The 13,982-nt window shown below is 48.4% G+C and overlaps 1 protein-coding gene across 7 annotated transcripts in view; it reads right to left on the bottom strand.

Annotated features, from left to right (window-relative positions):
- Positions 1-13,982, bottom strand: part of CLEC16A (C-type lectin domain containing 16A) — a 190,503-nt gene that overhangs the window by 141,874 nt on the left and 34,647 nt on the right. For 5 of the 7 annotated variants that reach the window (XM_058680867.1, XM_058680869.1, XM_058680871.1 and 2 more), the window contains exon 10: positions 656-887. In XM_058680867.1, the coding sequence (XP_058536850.1) occupies positions 656-887 (232 nt within the window). The remainder of the gene's footprint in view (positions 1-655; positions 888-13,982) is intronic. The other 2 variants (XM_058680868.1, XM_004586757.3) reach the window with 1 other exon arrangement.

The following is a 13,982-nucleotide window of genomic DNA, read 5'->3' as shown; positions in this document are numbered from 1 at the left end:
ATCAGGGCAAAAAGAGGAAATTATAATTTTGTTTACTGAATGCTTGTGACCACAGACAAGTGTACCACACCCTGAGCAGACAAGACTTGCAAAATCCTGTGAGAATCTAAGGGATTACTCTTGATCACATGATTTCAAAAATATATAATCTCTGAAAAGCACATAACTTCATCAAATGTGTGCTTCATATAGTGTGTAGCACAAAAATCGTAATCCAAAGTTGTTAGGAATTCTAACAGCAGCAACAGTGACGACAATGATGGTGGTACAACTGGCACCAGTCACAAACACCGATGAGAACCTGACAAGGGCCAGGCGCTGTTGGACGCAGCTTACGACTTATGAATCATGACTCACAGCATTCTCACATTAACACTGCAGAGTGGGTACTGTCAATGACCCTCCTGGTGGTGAAGCGAAATCTCACTCCAGATCACCTACTGAGAGGGTGGGACTTGCCCCAGAACTGCTCTGCCATGGGTCATAGCTGCCTCCAAATGGCTGCATGCCAGAATGAGCTGCACAGGTGGTCATGAGACATGACAGAGTACTCAGTGGACAGATGCAGATGTGGGGCAGCATGACAGAGGGGACAGAGGGCACAGCCTCAGTGGGGCCGGGGGGCGGGTGTTGGGATATTCCCGGGAGCACTCACCTTCACTCTCTCCACTCGTCTTCATGCCTGCAGGACCACCCTCTGTACCTTTAGCCTTCTCAGCATCTTCCTGGGCATCCTCAGTGGGCCCTTTCTCCTCGTCTTCTTCCTCCCCAACGTTTTTGTAATTGGGTCTCTTTTGTACCCGCCTCTTGCCCTTGTGCTTGTTCATCTCAAGGGACCGTTCAAGTGTCTCGGGAGGTTTAGTGAAACACCGAATGCTGGGCTTGGCCTAGGAAAGCACAACAAAAGCAACAGAGGTACTCAACACTGGACTAGCACTGGATGTGAGCAAGCTTACTACAAGCTTCTGCCTACGAAATCCAGCTCCAAGCAGTTAAGTTGTTGTGTGGGACATTTGCAGCCCAAAGGGGAGTGGTTGGTTCAAGTCCAGGCTCCTCATTTTCAAATAGTTTCCTGGCAACACCATATCCTGGGAGGTAACATGATGGTTCAGATACTCGGGTCCCTACCGCTCATGTAGGAGATCCAGAGAGAGAGATCCTGGCTCTGGCCTAGCCCAACTCCAGTTGCTGTAGGCATCTGGGGAATGAACAATTGTATGAAAAATCTTTGCATGTGTCTCTGTTTCTGCCTTTCAAATAAAATAAGAACTACAAAACACACACACACACATACACTAAACAAAGAGGGACCAGTGCTGGTGCCAGTTAAGCCAGCACTTGCAAAGCCAGCATCTGATATCACGTACTGCTTGAGGAGCCCCATGTGCTGTGCCTCTGATCCAGCTGCTCACTAATACACCTAGCAAGGCAGCAAGTACTTGTGGCTCTGCCAGCCACATGGGAGACCAGTATGGCATTCCAGGCTCCTGGCTTCAAGCTGGACCTAGCTGTAACTCTCATGATCATCAGGAGAAAGACCCAGGAGATAGAAGATCTCTCTTTCAAATAAAAAAATAAACAAAGCAAAAGAAAAGAATAACTTAAAAGAAAGAGCAAGGTATGCTGCATGTACTCAAACCTGGCTCTCTTCAGAAGGGGAGCCTGGTACGTCCTGGTTATGAATTAAAGATCAATTGCCTCAAAGAAGGGGTTAGTCTCTGGTTAGTCTGAGACACCAAAGAGAAATGCAGCGGCCCTGTGCCATATGTGGTTCATGCCCCACATGGCTGGAACTCAGTCCCTGCAACTTTAACGAGAAATTCTATAGCTGAGGCTTGGAGAGCTAAACTGCCCAGTGCCACGTGGACAAGAAGCTGCAGTCAGAATTAGAATCAAAGCTGGCCCTAGTCCACAAGGACAGACACGCAAATGGACCAGGTGCAGAAAGGCACAAAGACAAGACAACATTTATTTCCTTGGGGCAGCATTCTGACTGAAGCATTTTCCTTTCTTTTTCTTAAAAGATTTTTTCTTCTTTTTTTTTTAAAGATTTATTTATTTTATTACAAAGTCAGATATACAGAGAGGAGAGACACAGAGGAAGATCTTCCATCCAATGATTCACTCCCCAAGTGAGCTGCAACGACCGGTGCGCGCCGATCCGAAGCCGGGAACCTGGAACCTCTTCCAGGTCTCCCATGCGGGTGCAGGGTCCCAATGCACTGGGCCGTCTTCAACTGCTTTCCCAGCCCACAGGCAGGGAGCTGGATGGGAAGTGGGGCTGCCGGGATTAGAACTAGCACCCATATGGGATCCCGGTGCGTTGAAGGCGAGGACTTAAGCCGCTACGCTACGCTGCCGCGCCCAAGATTTTTTTTTTAATTGGAAAGCCAGATACACAGAGAGAAGGAGAGACAAAGAGGAAGATCTGTCCATTGATTCACTCCCCAAATGGCCACAACAGCCGAAGCTGAGACGATCCGAAGCCAACAGCCAGGACCCTCCCTCAAGTCTCCCAGGCAGGTGTAGGGCTCCAAGGCCTTGGGCTGTCCTCAACTGCTTTCCCAGGCCACAAGCAGGGAGCTGGACAGGAAATGGACCACCAGGGTTAGAACCAGCGCCCATATGGGATCCCGGTGCATGCAAGGCAAGGACCTTAGCCACTAGGCTACCTTGCTAGGCCTTGAAGTGTTTTCCTTTCCATACTCTGAATAATGTTGAATATCATTTCCTCATTTTGATGAAAGTTAAAGATAAGCTTTTCCATTACCTTGATACAGATGATCCATCTTCTGAATTAGCCCCAACTGTAATTTGGGGGCCATGGTGCTTTGCCAATAAGTGGAATGTGCTCACGGAACACAGATTAATTTCAATAATGTTCAAAACAAAACCCAATTGAAAGCTAAATTAGCATACAAATTCCAACATTAATTTTTATTTACCCACTTTGGATTATTCAACCACAAAAATGAGAGACAAATTGAGACATGATTTGATCATGCAGGAAACCCTGACAGCATCTTACAGACACCAACAAGCCAGAGGCCAGAGATTGGAACCTTCTGAAATGGGGGAGCTTGGCAGACAGCATCCATCAGAGCCCCTTAGGAGGCCTTGGCTGCCCTCCATCCTCTCCCAAGGGACCTGCACCCAGGAAGTGAGGGTCTCAAGGTGAAGCTACTCCTTTCTTCCCATCATTGCTTATTTGCAGTGAATTTTAGAACATGATGCACAGCAATCAAAGCTTTCAGAAACGTGGAGGCTGACACACGGGGCAATAATTCAATTCATGCTGAGATGTCCACATCCCACTGTACAGTGCCACATTCGCGTCTTGGCTACTCTGCTTCAGATTCCGCTCCCTGCTAGGGTGCATCCTGGCAGGAGGAGGCAGTTCAAGGAGTCGGGTCCCTGCACCTACACGGGGGCGCCTAGATGAAGTTCCAACCTCCTGGCTTTGACCTGGTCTTTTGGCTATTTGGGGGGTGAGCCAGCTGATGGAAGATCACTGTTTCTGACTGCCTTTCACAGAAAATGAAACTGAATTAAAAAAAAAAAAAAAAGAGCTGAGAAGCAAATAGCTTCTTGTGGAAGGTACCTGCAGAACTCACACAGATACAAAGAGATATTGCTCCCTGAGCGCTACGTGGACTCAGATGTACACAACAAGCAGCAAACTGAGGAGTGAGATGTGCAGAGCAGCCTGACCGCAGACCCCTAGCCTTGTCTTAACAGCAGATAGTTCTGGCTTCTTACCATGAAATCAAACACCGATTCTTTGGGGTCTGGAGAAACGAGCTGCAAAACATGAAAGTTTCCTTTCTTTTTTTTCCCAGCCTGCATCTTGGAAAAAGAAAAAAATCTGGGCCCAGCGTGAAGGTTTAACTAGCTAAGCCTCTCCTAGCAGGTGCCAGGATCCCATATGGGCGCTGGTTCACATCCTACTGCTCCACTTCCCATCCAGCTCCCTGCTTTCGGCCTGGGAAAGCAGCTGAGGATGGCCCAAAGACTTGGGACCTTGTACTCGCATGGGAGACCTGGAAGAGGCTCGTGGCTCCTGGCTCCAGATTGGCTCAGCTCCAGCTGTTGTGGCCACTTGGGGAGTGAATCAATGGACGGAAGATCTTCCTTTCTGTCTTTCCTCCTCTCTGTATATCTGACTTTGCAATAAAAATAAATAAATCTTAAATTTTTTTTTTCCTTATCAACCCATGGCAGACTGTACCTAGGGGGAGGTATAATGGAAGCATAACGGAAATAAATATGTCCATAGGCACAGAGAGAAGTGTATCCCTGTACATGCAATACAAAGGATGGTCTCACAGCGGAACGACAGAAAAGCCCCTGCATTGTTGGGAGACACCTCAATGGCAGCATGATGGACTTCCGAGCGTACTTGAAGGACACATTGAAAGACTGGAGGGGAAAACAATGGGGGAGGGGAGACCCCAGTGTCTATTAAACTGTGTCATAAAACAAGAAATACACAAATAAATAAAATAAATAAATACATTCAAAAAATCTGTAAGAACATATTAGAAAACTTCCAAGTGTTTAGCCTAATGGTTCAGACACCCATCACATTACAGGTCTGGTTTTGATGCCAGGCTCCGGTTCTCAAGTGCAGCTTTCTTCCAATGCAGACCCTGAATGGCGGCAGTGACAGCTGAAGCGGTTACGCTCCCATCATCCGCAGGAGAGAACTGGATTGAGTTCCCAGCTCCTGCCTTTGGCCCTAGCCCAGCCCTGGCCGTGGTGGGCATTCAGGGAGTGATCCAGTGCATGGGAAGTTCTCTTGGTCCCGTCTGTTGCTCTGCCTCTCAAATGTAAAACAGCCACAACTTTCCAAAGGGATCTGCTTCACTCAACGATCAGGCATTTACAGGGAGAGAAGGATATGCTTACTAGGGAAATTTTAAACCTTTAAAATGCAACCCGTAAGCAGCTGGAAATAACCTAAATGTCCATTGACAGGGGAAGAGTTAGGTAATTACAGGCCATGGGTCCATACAGTTCAATCTACACAGATGTTAAAAAGCCCAAGACCTCTGTATTCCTAGCTACACTGACTTACACAGAAACAACTACCAGGATGGAAAAGCCAGAATCTGGCCTAGAGTAGGGCCTTTCAGAAAAAGCTTTTCTTTTTTTTTTTTTTTTTAAAGATTTATTCGTTTTATTACAGCCAGATATACAGAGAGGAGGAGAGACAGAGAGGAAGATCTTCCGTCCGATGATTCACTCCCCAAGTGAGCTGCAACGGGCCGATGCGCGCTGATCCGAAGCCGGGAACCAGGAACCTCTTCCGGGTCTCCCATGCGGGTGCAGTGTCCCAATGCATTGGGCCGTCCTCAACTGCTTTCCCAGGCCACAAGCAGGGAGCTGGATGGGAAGTGGAGCTGCCGGGATTAGAACCGGCACCCACATGGGATCCTGGCACGTTCAAGGCGAGGACTTTAGCCGCTAGGCCACGCCGCCGGGCCCAGGAAAAGCTTTTCAAAGGTTACATATGGTGTGAACACTTTTCTTTTTTGCTTGTTTGTCATCTGCCTTAAGCTTTATTTATTTTTATTGGAAAGCCAGATTTACAGAGAGGAGACACAGAGAGGAAAATTTTCTATCCGCTGGTTTACTCCCCAAGTGGCCACAACAGCCGGAACTGAGCCAATCCAAAGCTAGGAGCCAGGAGCTTCTTCCACGTCTCCCATATGAGTGCAGTGTCCCAAGTCTTTGGGCCATCCTCTACTGCTTTCCCAGGCCACAACCAGGGAGCTGGATGGGAAGTGCAGCAGCCAGGACACAAACTGGTGCCCATAATGGATGTCAGAGCTTGGAAGTGGAGGCTTAACTAGTAGAGCCAACAAGTTGGCCCCATGGTATGAACACTTTTTCTGCAAAAATGAACATGAATGTTCTAGCATCTCATCTTTGGAGAAAGAAAGAAATCCCTGGCATCTATGTGTGCACACCTGCACAAGCACATGTATTTGTCATTCTGTATTCTTCCATGTGGTTGGGCATTTCTAATTATGTACATATATTAATGTAAAAAATTTCACAGGGGTCATTTGGATATTGGATTATGGACCATTTTTGTTTTGTCTTTCATTCTTTTTTGTTTCAATCACCTGACTTTTTCCTTGATACTAACAACATCAGAATGCCACAGTCAGCATGGGAGACATTGGCTGTGTGGTTGGGAAATGGCAGAGCCACAAGACCATTCCTGTTCTCCTACGAGACCCTCCCACTATACAACCCAGAATACGGCGGCCTGGGGACACCCAGGAGAAGTCAGGTCCCTCTCCATCTTCATCCCAACTGCAAGGCCCGGGGGGGACAGGGACTCAACAGGCTGCTGCTAGGTGAGCTCACAGTTCACCTTTGTGTACCTTTCCACCTTGGAAGGGAAAGCTTAAAACAATGTGAAAAGGAGAAAAGAGAATGCAGGGAGAAAGAATAGAGGGAAGGGAAAAAGCAGCCTAACACTCAGCAAAATTAAAGACCAAGCTAGATGAAACTGACCAGAGTGGGGAAAGTCCATTTCAGTGTCAACCATCCAATGGCTTTTGGATGCTTCCTCTCATATGGAAAGAGAAAGGGTATGTCCCAAAGGAAAGCATTATACAAACAACGCCTACGTTTCCCAATGTCTGAAGTTCAGGTTTTGCCTAGAGCTGCAAGGAAGGGAGCCCCTTACAGACTGTAGCAGTCATGCAGGCATCTAAGTAGGGAACATGGTGGGGCCCTGAGTTTTGTGATTGGACTTTAAGGGTGTCTTCTGGGATCAAGGTCAGCTAAATGGGATTTTAGGGTGACTCTAAAGTGCTGGCTGGCTAATGTTGTCTTCTCTATCCTTGCATCCCTCAAGCTAAAGCTCTGCGCCCCGCCCCGCACCAATTCCTTTAAAAGTCCAATACTCCGGGAAAGGAGAATCCCCTGGGGCCAGCGATGACTAAGGCCTCTCTGAGAAAGGGAAGTCTGACGGCAGCTCTTTGGGGCAGCCACAGGTCAACAGGCAGGGTGGCAACTGGCAAGGTCTGCTGCCTGGAGGTGATAAGGCCGCACTGCTGATGACACAGGGGAGGTCTGTGTGCACATGGGCTGCCTGGAGAACAGCAAGCTGCATTCCAACACCAATCAGTGATCCAGTGAACAGCTACAGAATAGCTGTGCATGAAAACACAGACAGGCCTAGGAGGCCACACAGGCTGAGAACAGTGGTTCCCTTTCAGGAAGATATTGATGTTGTGGAACTTCCGCTTTCTACTCTATCTGCTTCTACATTCAGTTGTTTTACATCAAGAAAGTATTATCAGCACTCTGAAAATATAAACAATCCCTTTGAAGAACATAGTTAATGCTAGTGAGCTGCACATTTTTAAGTGTTCAAGATGGTAAATTTGAGGGCCAGTGACAGCAGGTAAAGCTGCTGCTGGAATACCAACATTCCATATGGACACTGGTTCATGTTCTGGCTGCTAAACTTCCAATCCAGCTCCCTATTAATGGCCTGGAAAAAACAGCAGTTGACAGACCAAGTGCATGGGCCCCTGCCACCCATGTGGGAGACCTGGAAGAAGTTTCTACATGTGGAAGACCTGGAAGGAACTTTGGCCTGGTCCAGTACTGGCCATTACAGCAATCTGGAGGGTGATCCAGCAGATGGAGGGTCTCTTTTTCTCTGTAAGTCTGATTTACAGACAAACAAAAAAGATGATAAGTTTTATGCTGTTTCACCAATATTTTTAGAAATAAAAACTTTTTAAAAACTATTTGAGAATCTCAACTGAACTTGAACTGTGGCAATGCAGCAAGGTGGAGGAATCCACCATGGCGGGGAGGGTTTCGGGAGGGGTGGGGGAGAATCCCAGTACCTATAAAACTATGTCACATAATGCAATGTAATAAATAAAAAAAAAAAAGGAAAAAAAAACTATTTGAGAGAAAGTGTGTGTGCTGCCAACGTCCCCTGGCTAACTATCCAAATGCCCACAATGGCTGGATTTGGGCAGGCTAGAGCTGGGAGGTGGGAATCCAATCCACACCTTGTACATAGACAGCAAAGACCAATCACTTGAGCCCTCATCACTGTCTTTCAGGTCTGCACTAACAGGAAGCCAAAGTCAGGAGTTAGAGTTGGCCATCACATCCAGGCACTCGAATGGGGATGCCGGCATCTTAACTGCTAGGCCAAATGGTGATTACCTGGAGTGAGAAAGGGGGTGCTATTTATAGACTGAGCAGGAGCCATATAGGAGGCAGACATGGTCTCTATAAAGACTCAAATTACACACAAGTATAAGCTCAGGGAAAAAATCATCAAGCAGTACACCTAAGATTACTACACTTTTATGTACTTAATCATATTTGTTATGCCTCAATTTAAAAAAAAGCAAGTTGACCTAGAGGATTTCCAATAAAGTCAGACTTCTGTAACACCCTAAACACAAGCTACAAGTGAATCAAACAGCCAGGAGAGCCGCTGCTGGGCCTCTTCCTTTCCCGAGCACTGACAGTGCAGCAAGTGCTGCAGGAGAACAGGAAGCAGTGCCATGTGCTGCAGCACACCCAGATGCTGGAGGAAGGAGGCTCCCCCAGGGCTGCTAGGAGGTACCAGGACACAGCACATTTTCTGAGTCTCAAGAACACTTGAGTCCTTGTAGAGGGACAGCACTGTTCTGGGCACTTTGTACATGCTGCCTTACTTTATTCTCCCAAGAACCTAATGGGGAAGGGAGCTCTGCAGTACAAATATTTCCCCAGGGCCTTCCACCAGTAAGAAGCAGAGATGGGATTTGACTCCAGGAAGTCCAGCTCCAGTGCTCAAGCAGGTACCCATCGTACTATGCTATGTAAACACTCACTCCCAGCCTGCTGCCTGAAGGGCAGATACAAGACTAAGTCAGATGGAGACACATCCCTCAGGGAAGCAGGTGGCCCTGGGGAACCAAATATTGGATAGTTTATGCATTACTCATTAAGTGGCTCTCTGACCTGCCAATCATACTGTCATCCACAATACATAATCCTATGAGATTAAAAAAATTAAGATTTTATTTATTTGGAAGGCAGAGTTACAGAGAGACAAAGATGTCTTCTGTTCACTGGTTCATTCTGCCAAATGGCCACAATGGCCAGGATTGAGCCAGGCTGAAGCCAGGAGCCAGTTTCACCTAGGTCTCCCCTGGGGGCACAGGGATCCGGGAACTTCAGCCAACCTCTGCTGCTTTCCAGATCCATTAGCAGGAAGCCACACTGGAAGCAGGGCAGCTAGGATTCAAACCAGGGCCCATGAGGGATACTGTCATTGTAGGCAGCAGCTTAACCCATGATGCACAACATGGCCCCCCATCACATGAGATTTTTATCTTTTATGCACAGCCCAAATCACAGGCATCATAATGGCCCAAGTTCGCAGCAACTGTAACCAACAGCACTGCAGCACATGGCTCTGCCATCAGCTATGAAGGGAAGAATCCGGTAGAGTGAGCTTACACTCATTCCAGAGCGAGATGATCAGTGATGAACATCACACGCCACCAAGTCTTGAGTGATATATGGGTGTGAGCACTACATGCCAAACCGTGAGTAACATGAGACTGCTGAACCACAGCCCAACACGCATCCGGAATGCACAATCGCAACCACATCGGCAAGGTGACTGGGTAATGCTGCCAAATTTAATGGGAAAAAATAAAGCTGATAGTGTGGGGAAACACACGGAGGTAACAGGCCACCTCCATTAACAAGAGGGACATGGCATTCTTCTCTGTAAACTGGCCAATTATCAGAGGGTATTGCAGATGCAGAGGCATAAACCAAGAAAATGTCCATTCCCTAGAATCAGAACAGATGCTCAGAGCTCTAGGACTGGCAAGTGGAGCCTCAGTGTGCTCACAACCGGCACTTGCGTTCTGGGGCGAACAGCCAGTAACCCCATGTCGGCGCTGTGAGTTCTCCCGGGAGGTCAACCCCCAGAGGCCAAGGCAGGCCAGCCTCATCTCCCTTACCTTCTCCACTCCAGTCATCTTCTCTGTCCTCTCAACACACACCACTGTGTCAGGCACTGGCTCTGGCACTCAATCCAGGGCTAACAGACACTTGTGAGATGAGTTAACTGCAAGGGCCCCTACTGAACAGGGCTCTTCAATCACACAAACATCTCTTCTTCCTTCACTAAGCAACGACATACCAACTACATATTAGGGTTATTTCTTTAGGAGAAGTTTTTGCATTGCATTTTTTTGTAATCTAAAATAAGATAATGAAATCTGTTACTCAAAACATCTAGTCTGGAATTCTATACTCCCGAAGATGCCACGCTAAACTGGAAACGACTGAAACAAATATTTGGTGCGAGGATCAGGATGCTCTCTGGCATGTGCACATCTCGTATCTGAGGGTTCTGATCCTCAGAACTCCTGACTCTTCTGCTTTCCATCCAGCTTCCAGCTAATTCACACACCCCAGAGGTAGCAGGCGCTGCTGGTTCAAGTATTTGGGTCCTTGCCACTTACGTAGGAGACTCAGAAGGAGTTCTGGGCTCCTGGCATTGGCCTGGTCCTGTCCTGGCAGGGGTAGGCATTTGAGGAGTAAAACAGTGGTAGAAGATCTCTTTTTCTCTGTTGCTCTGCCTTTCGAGTAAGCAAAAAATTTAAAATCTGGAAGTGACTATCATTGCAGACAGTGACAAAGAACACAGACTAGGAAGATCATGAGAAAGGATCAGACCCTGCAATCCCAGTGGGACGGTCACTTCCTTTCTGGAAGACCCAGTTCTCTCCTGGGGAGACCTTGAGATTAACAATCCTTGGCCCTCTGGTGATGACTAGAACAGAATGAGGCAAATAAAAGGAGGAGGCCCACAAGCTCTGCAAGGAGCAAGGCCCCTCCACAGGAGCCACTATTTCTTCTGACATCCCTGTTCCCCAAGCCTTCCATCCTGCTCAGTCCCCACAACAACTCCTATCAGGCCCCAAACATTAGATCTACTCCTTCACCATCACCTCCTGAGTCCAGTGCTCTTTCTAGTTCCTTCCCAGATCAAATCTGGAACTGTGGACACACCTGCTTACTGTCTGTCGCTGCTAGGCTGTCTGGACAGGGGTATGTGTCTTGCTCTTTCTGGATTCCCTGTGCCCAGCTGGGCACCTGCCTGAAATGTGTGGGAGCCTCATAAATACTGTGGCAGGGAGTCCAAAAGGGTGAGCCAGGCAGCTTGGGCTCAGCAGATGGGAGCAGCCCACCTGTAATTCAACCATCACTCAGAACAGTATCAACTGTCAAAAAGCCCTGCCATGTTCTCCTTTGTGTTGGCCTGTGGAGCTGCCAGTTTGTCCCAGTGCTACCTTCCTCTGCTGGACTCTTCTAGAGCTTCTCATACCCAGTTAACTCTCTAACATTTAGCATTCCTGTTCCTCTGTCTCTTTCCCAGAAACCAGAAGCTCCCAGAGGTCAGGATATTTAATTCACTAGTGCATCTCCACGGTCTAGAACAGCACCTGGCATGTGGCAGGTATCAATACGTCATTTGTTGACCACATATGTAATGACTCAGCTTTCGTAACTCAGAAGTCTGGATGGACGTCACCAAGAGGAAAATCCAGCAACGCCCCAGGGCACAGGCACCAGAAGTGGTGGGTGCCACATTTCTCTGTCCCCACCCTCAATTTCCTGATTTTAGTTGAAACCTGGAAGAAGTCACTAATGGTTGAACGCAGGGTAGGGAAGGTCCCCATGTGCACAGGGTTTATACCACCTCAGCACAGCACAGCCTGCAGCCTGTGGCTGCTCCAGCGCATCCTACATCTGTCACCACCTCCTCTTTATCACCTCTGGCCCTGCCCAAGGTGGTCACTCTCCTTTTCCACACTGGCTCCTCTAGGAAGCTGTGATTCTGAAGGACTGGTCCCTCCTACGGTGACGGAGAAAGGGGAGGAAGGAGCCTTGCCTGGAGTCCCGGTCACCTGCAGCCATGGCCATGGGCTGCTCCCTTCACTAGCCTCCCCACCTTGGGGCTCCCAGCAGTTGTCCAGTCTCCCTTCCACCCCAGGAGACAGGGACAGATACCTGCTTCAAGGCTAAGGATGCCTCCTTGAGCATGGGACATGTACCTCCGTATTTTCTTAGATCCTCTCAAATCTTTCTACATACGAACCCCCATACTCCAAATGTATGAAGGTAAAAATGATGCCCTGGAGCTGTAAATCCATCGAGGGATTAGAGACTGCAGCTATGTACAGAAAGGGAGAACATGCTCAGCTCAAATTCTGCGGAAGCATTAGCAACTGAGTCGGGAAGGCCCTGACGTATAGCAGCCTGCTTCCCATCAGTCCTCACATCAACCCTCTCCTGGAGGCCCAGTACTTCCAGGAAGGAGAATCTGCACTCCCAACAGGCACTGAAGGGCTGGCAATCACCAGAAGGCAAATGGGACTCTATTCCTGGTTGATAGAGGCACTAAATGGCCTGATGCATTCTGCACACAAGAGACTCCCCAGTGATCAGAGGCAAGCCCAGGTTGGGCAAACAGCCCTGTGGGAGCAGCGAGGCTGCAGGATCAAGGGGAACGCTCTGAACACACAAACAGAGGAGCAAGGATACTCCTTTCTTAGTCCTGGAAGAGTATTCTGCTTGGTGGGCCCAGCTACTAGAGATGACAGACATCACTCCAAGAACTGTGGCCAACATTTCTCATGTGTACTCACTCTTCAACCCCCAGGAAACCATCTGGGGACCCTCCCAATGAGCCAAACTACTATCTACAGGAAGGTGGTCAATGTCTTTATTTTGGCACAAGCCAGCCCGGTACACCACAGAATCCTTACACTCCATCCAGAATTGCCAGCCAACCACCATGAGAACATATCCATTAGCAGGCGAGTACCTGTATTTTTTTAATTTTATTTTTGTATTTGAAAGGTAGATTTACAGACAGAAAAAAAGAGATAAAGATGTTGCATCACTTCCCAAATGGCCAAAATGGGTGTTACTAGGCCAGTCCAAAGCTAGTAGCCAAGCGGGTCTTCCATGTGGGAGTTGGGTCCAAGTACTTGGGCTAATCTCTGCTGTTCCCCTAGGCCTTAGCATGGAGCTGGATCAGAAGTAGAGCACCTAGTACACAGAGCAGTGCCTGTTTAAGAAACTGGTCCTGGGGCCCGGCGGCGTGGCCTAGCGGCTAAAGTCCTCGCCTTGAATGCCCCGGGATCCCATATGGGCGCCGGTTCTAATCCCAGCAGCTCCACTTCCCATCCAGCTCCCTGCTTGTGGCCTGGGAAAGCAGTTGAGGACGGCCCAATGCATTGGGACACTGCACCCGCATGGGAGACCCGGAAGAGGTTCCTGGTTCCTGGCTTCGGATCGGCGCACATCGGCCCGTTGTGGCTCACTTGGGGAGTGAATCATCGGACGGAAGATCTTCCTCTCTGTCTCTCCTCCTCTGTGTATATCTGGCTGTAATAAAACGAATAAATCTTAAAAAAAAAAAAAAAAAGAAACTGGTGCTGTAGATGGAAGCTTAACCTTCTACACAATAGCACTGCCTCATACTTTCTATAGAAATTCAGTGTGGGGCCAGCCGAGTCAGAAGACACCAGAGGGCTCAGTCCACCATCAGTCAGCGGTGACGCTGTCTTTCTCATGCACACTGCTACCACTGCTGACGCTTCTCCTCTCCGCGCCTTTGTGTCTGGTCAGGAGTCACTATCTTGAGGAACACACCAGGCATGCTTCCACATTCCTCACTCCAGAGGCCCCTTCGCAGGCCAGGAAGGAGGTTCCAAGCAGGGTGTGAGGTGATGCTCCCATCCTAAGAAACCAATACCCTCACACAGACAGCTCCAGACTCACCACAGTCTTCCTCCTTTCCTTCCTTCCTACATTTCCTCCTACGTTCCTTCCTTCCTCCTCCTTCTTCACCTTTTTTTTTGAGATAAAGACAGAAGATTCACCTGTTGGCTCACTTCTCAAACACCCAC

This window comes from Ochotona princeps, chromosome 24 (genome assembly GCF_030435755.1).
Source record: "Ochotona princeps isolate mOchPri1 chromosome 24, mOchPri1.hap1, whole genome shotgun sequence".
NCBI classification, from domain to species: domain Eukaryota; kingdom Metazoa; phylum Chordata; class Mammalia; order Lagomorpha; family Ochotonidae; genus Ochotona; species Ochotona princeps.
The sequence above is the reverse complement of the archived record's forward strand: the minus strand, read 5'-3'. Positions and strand labels throughout refer to the sequence as shown.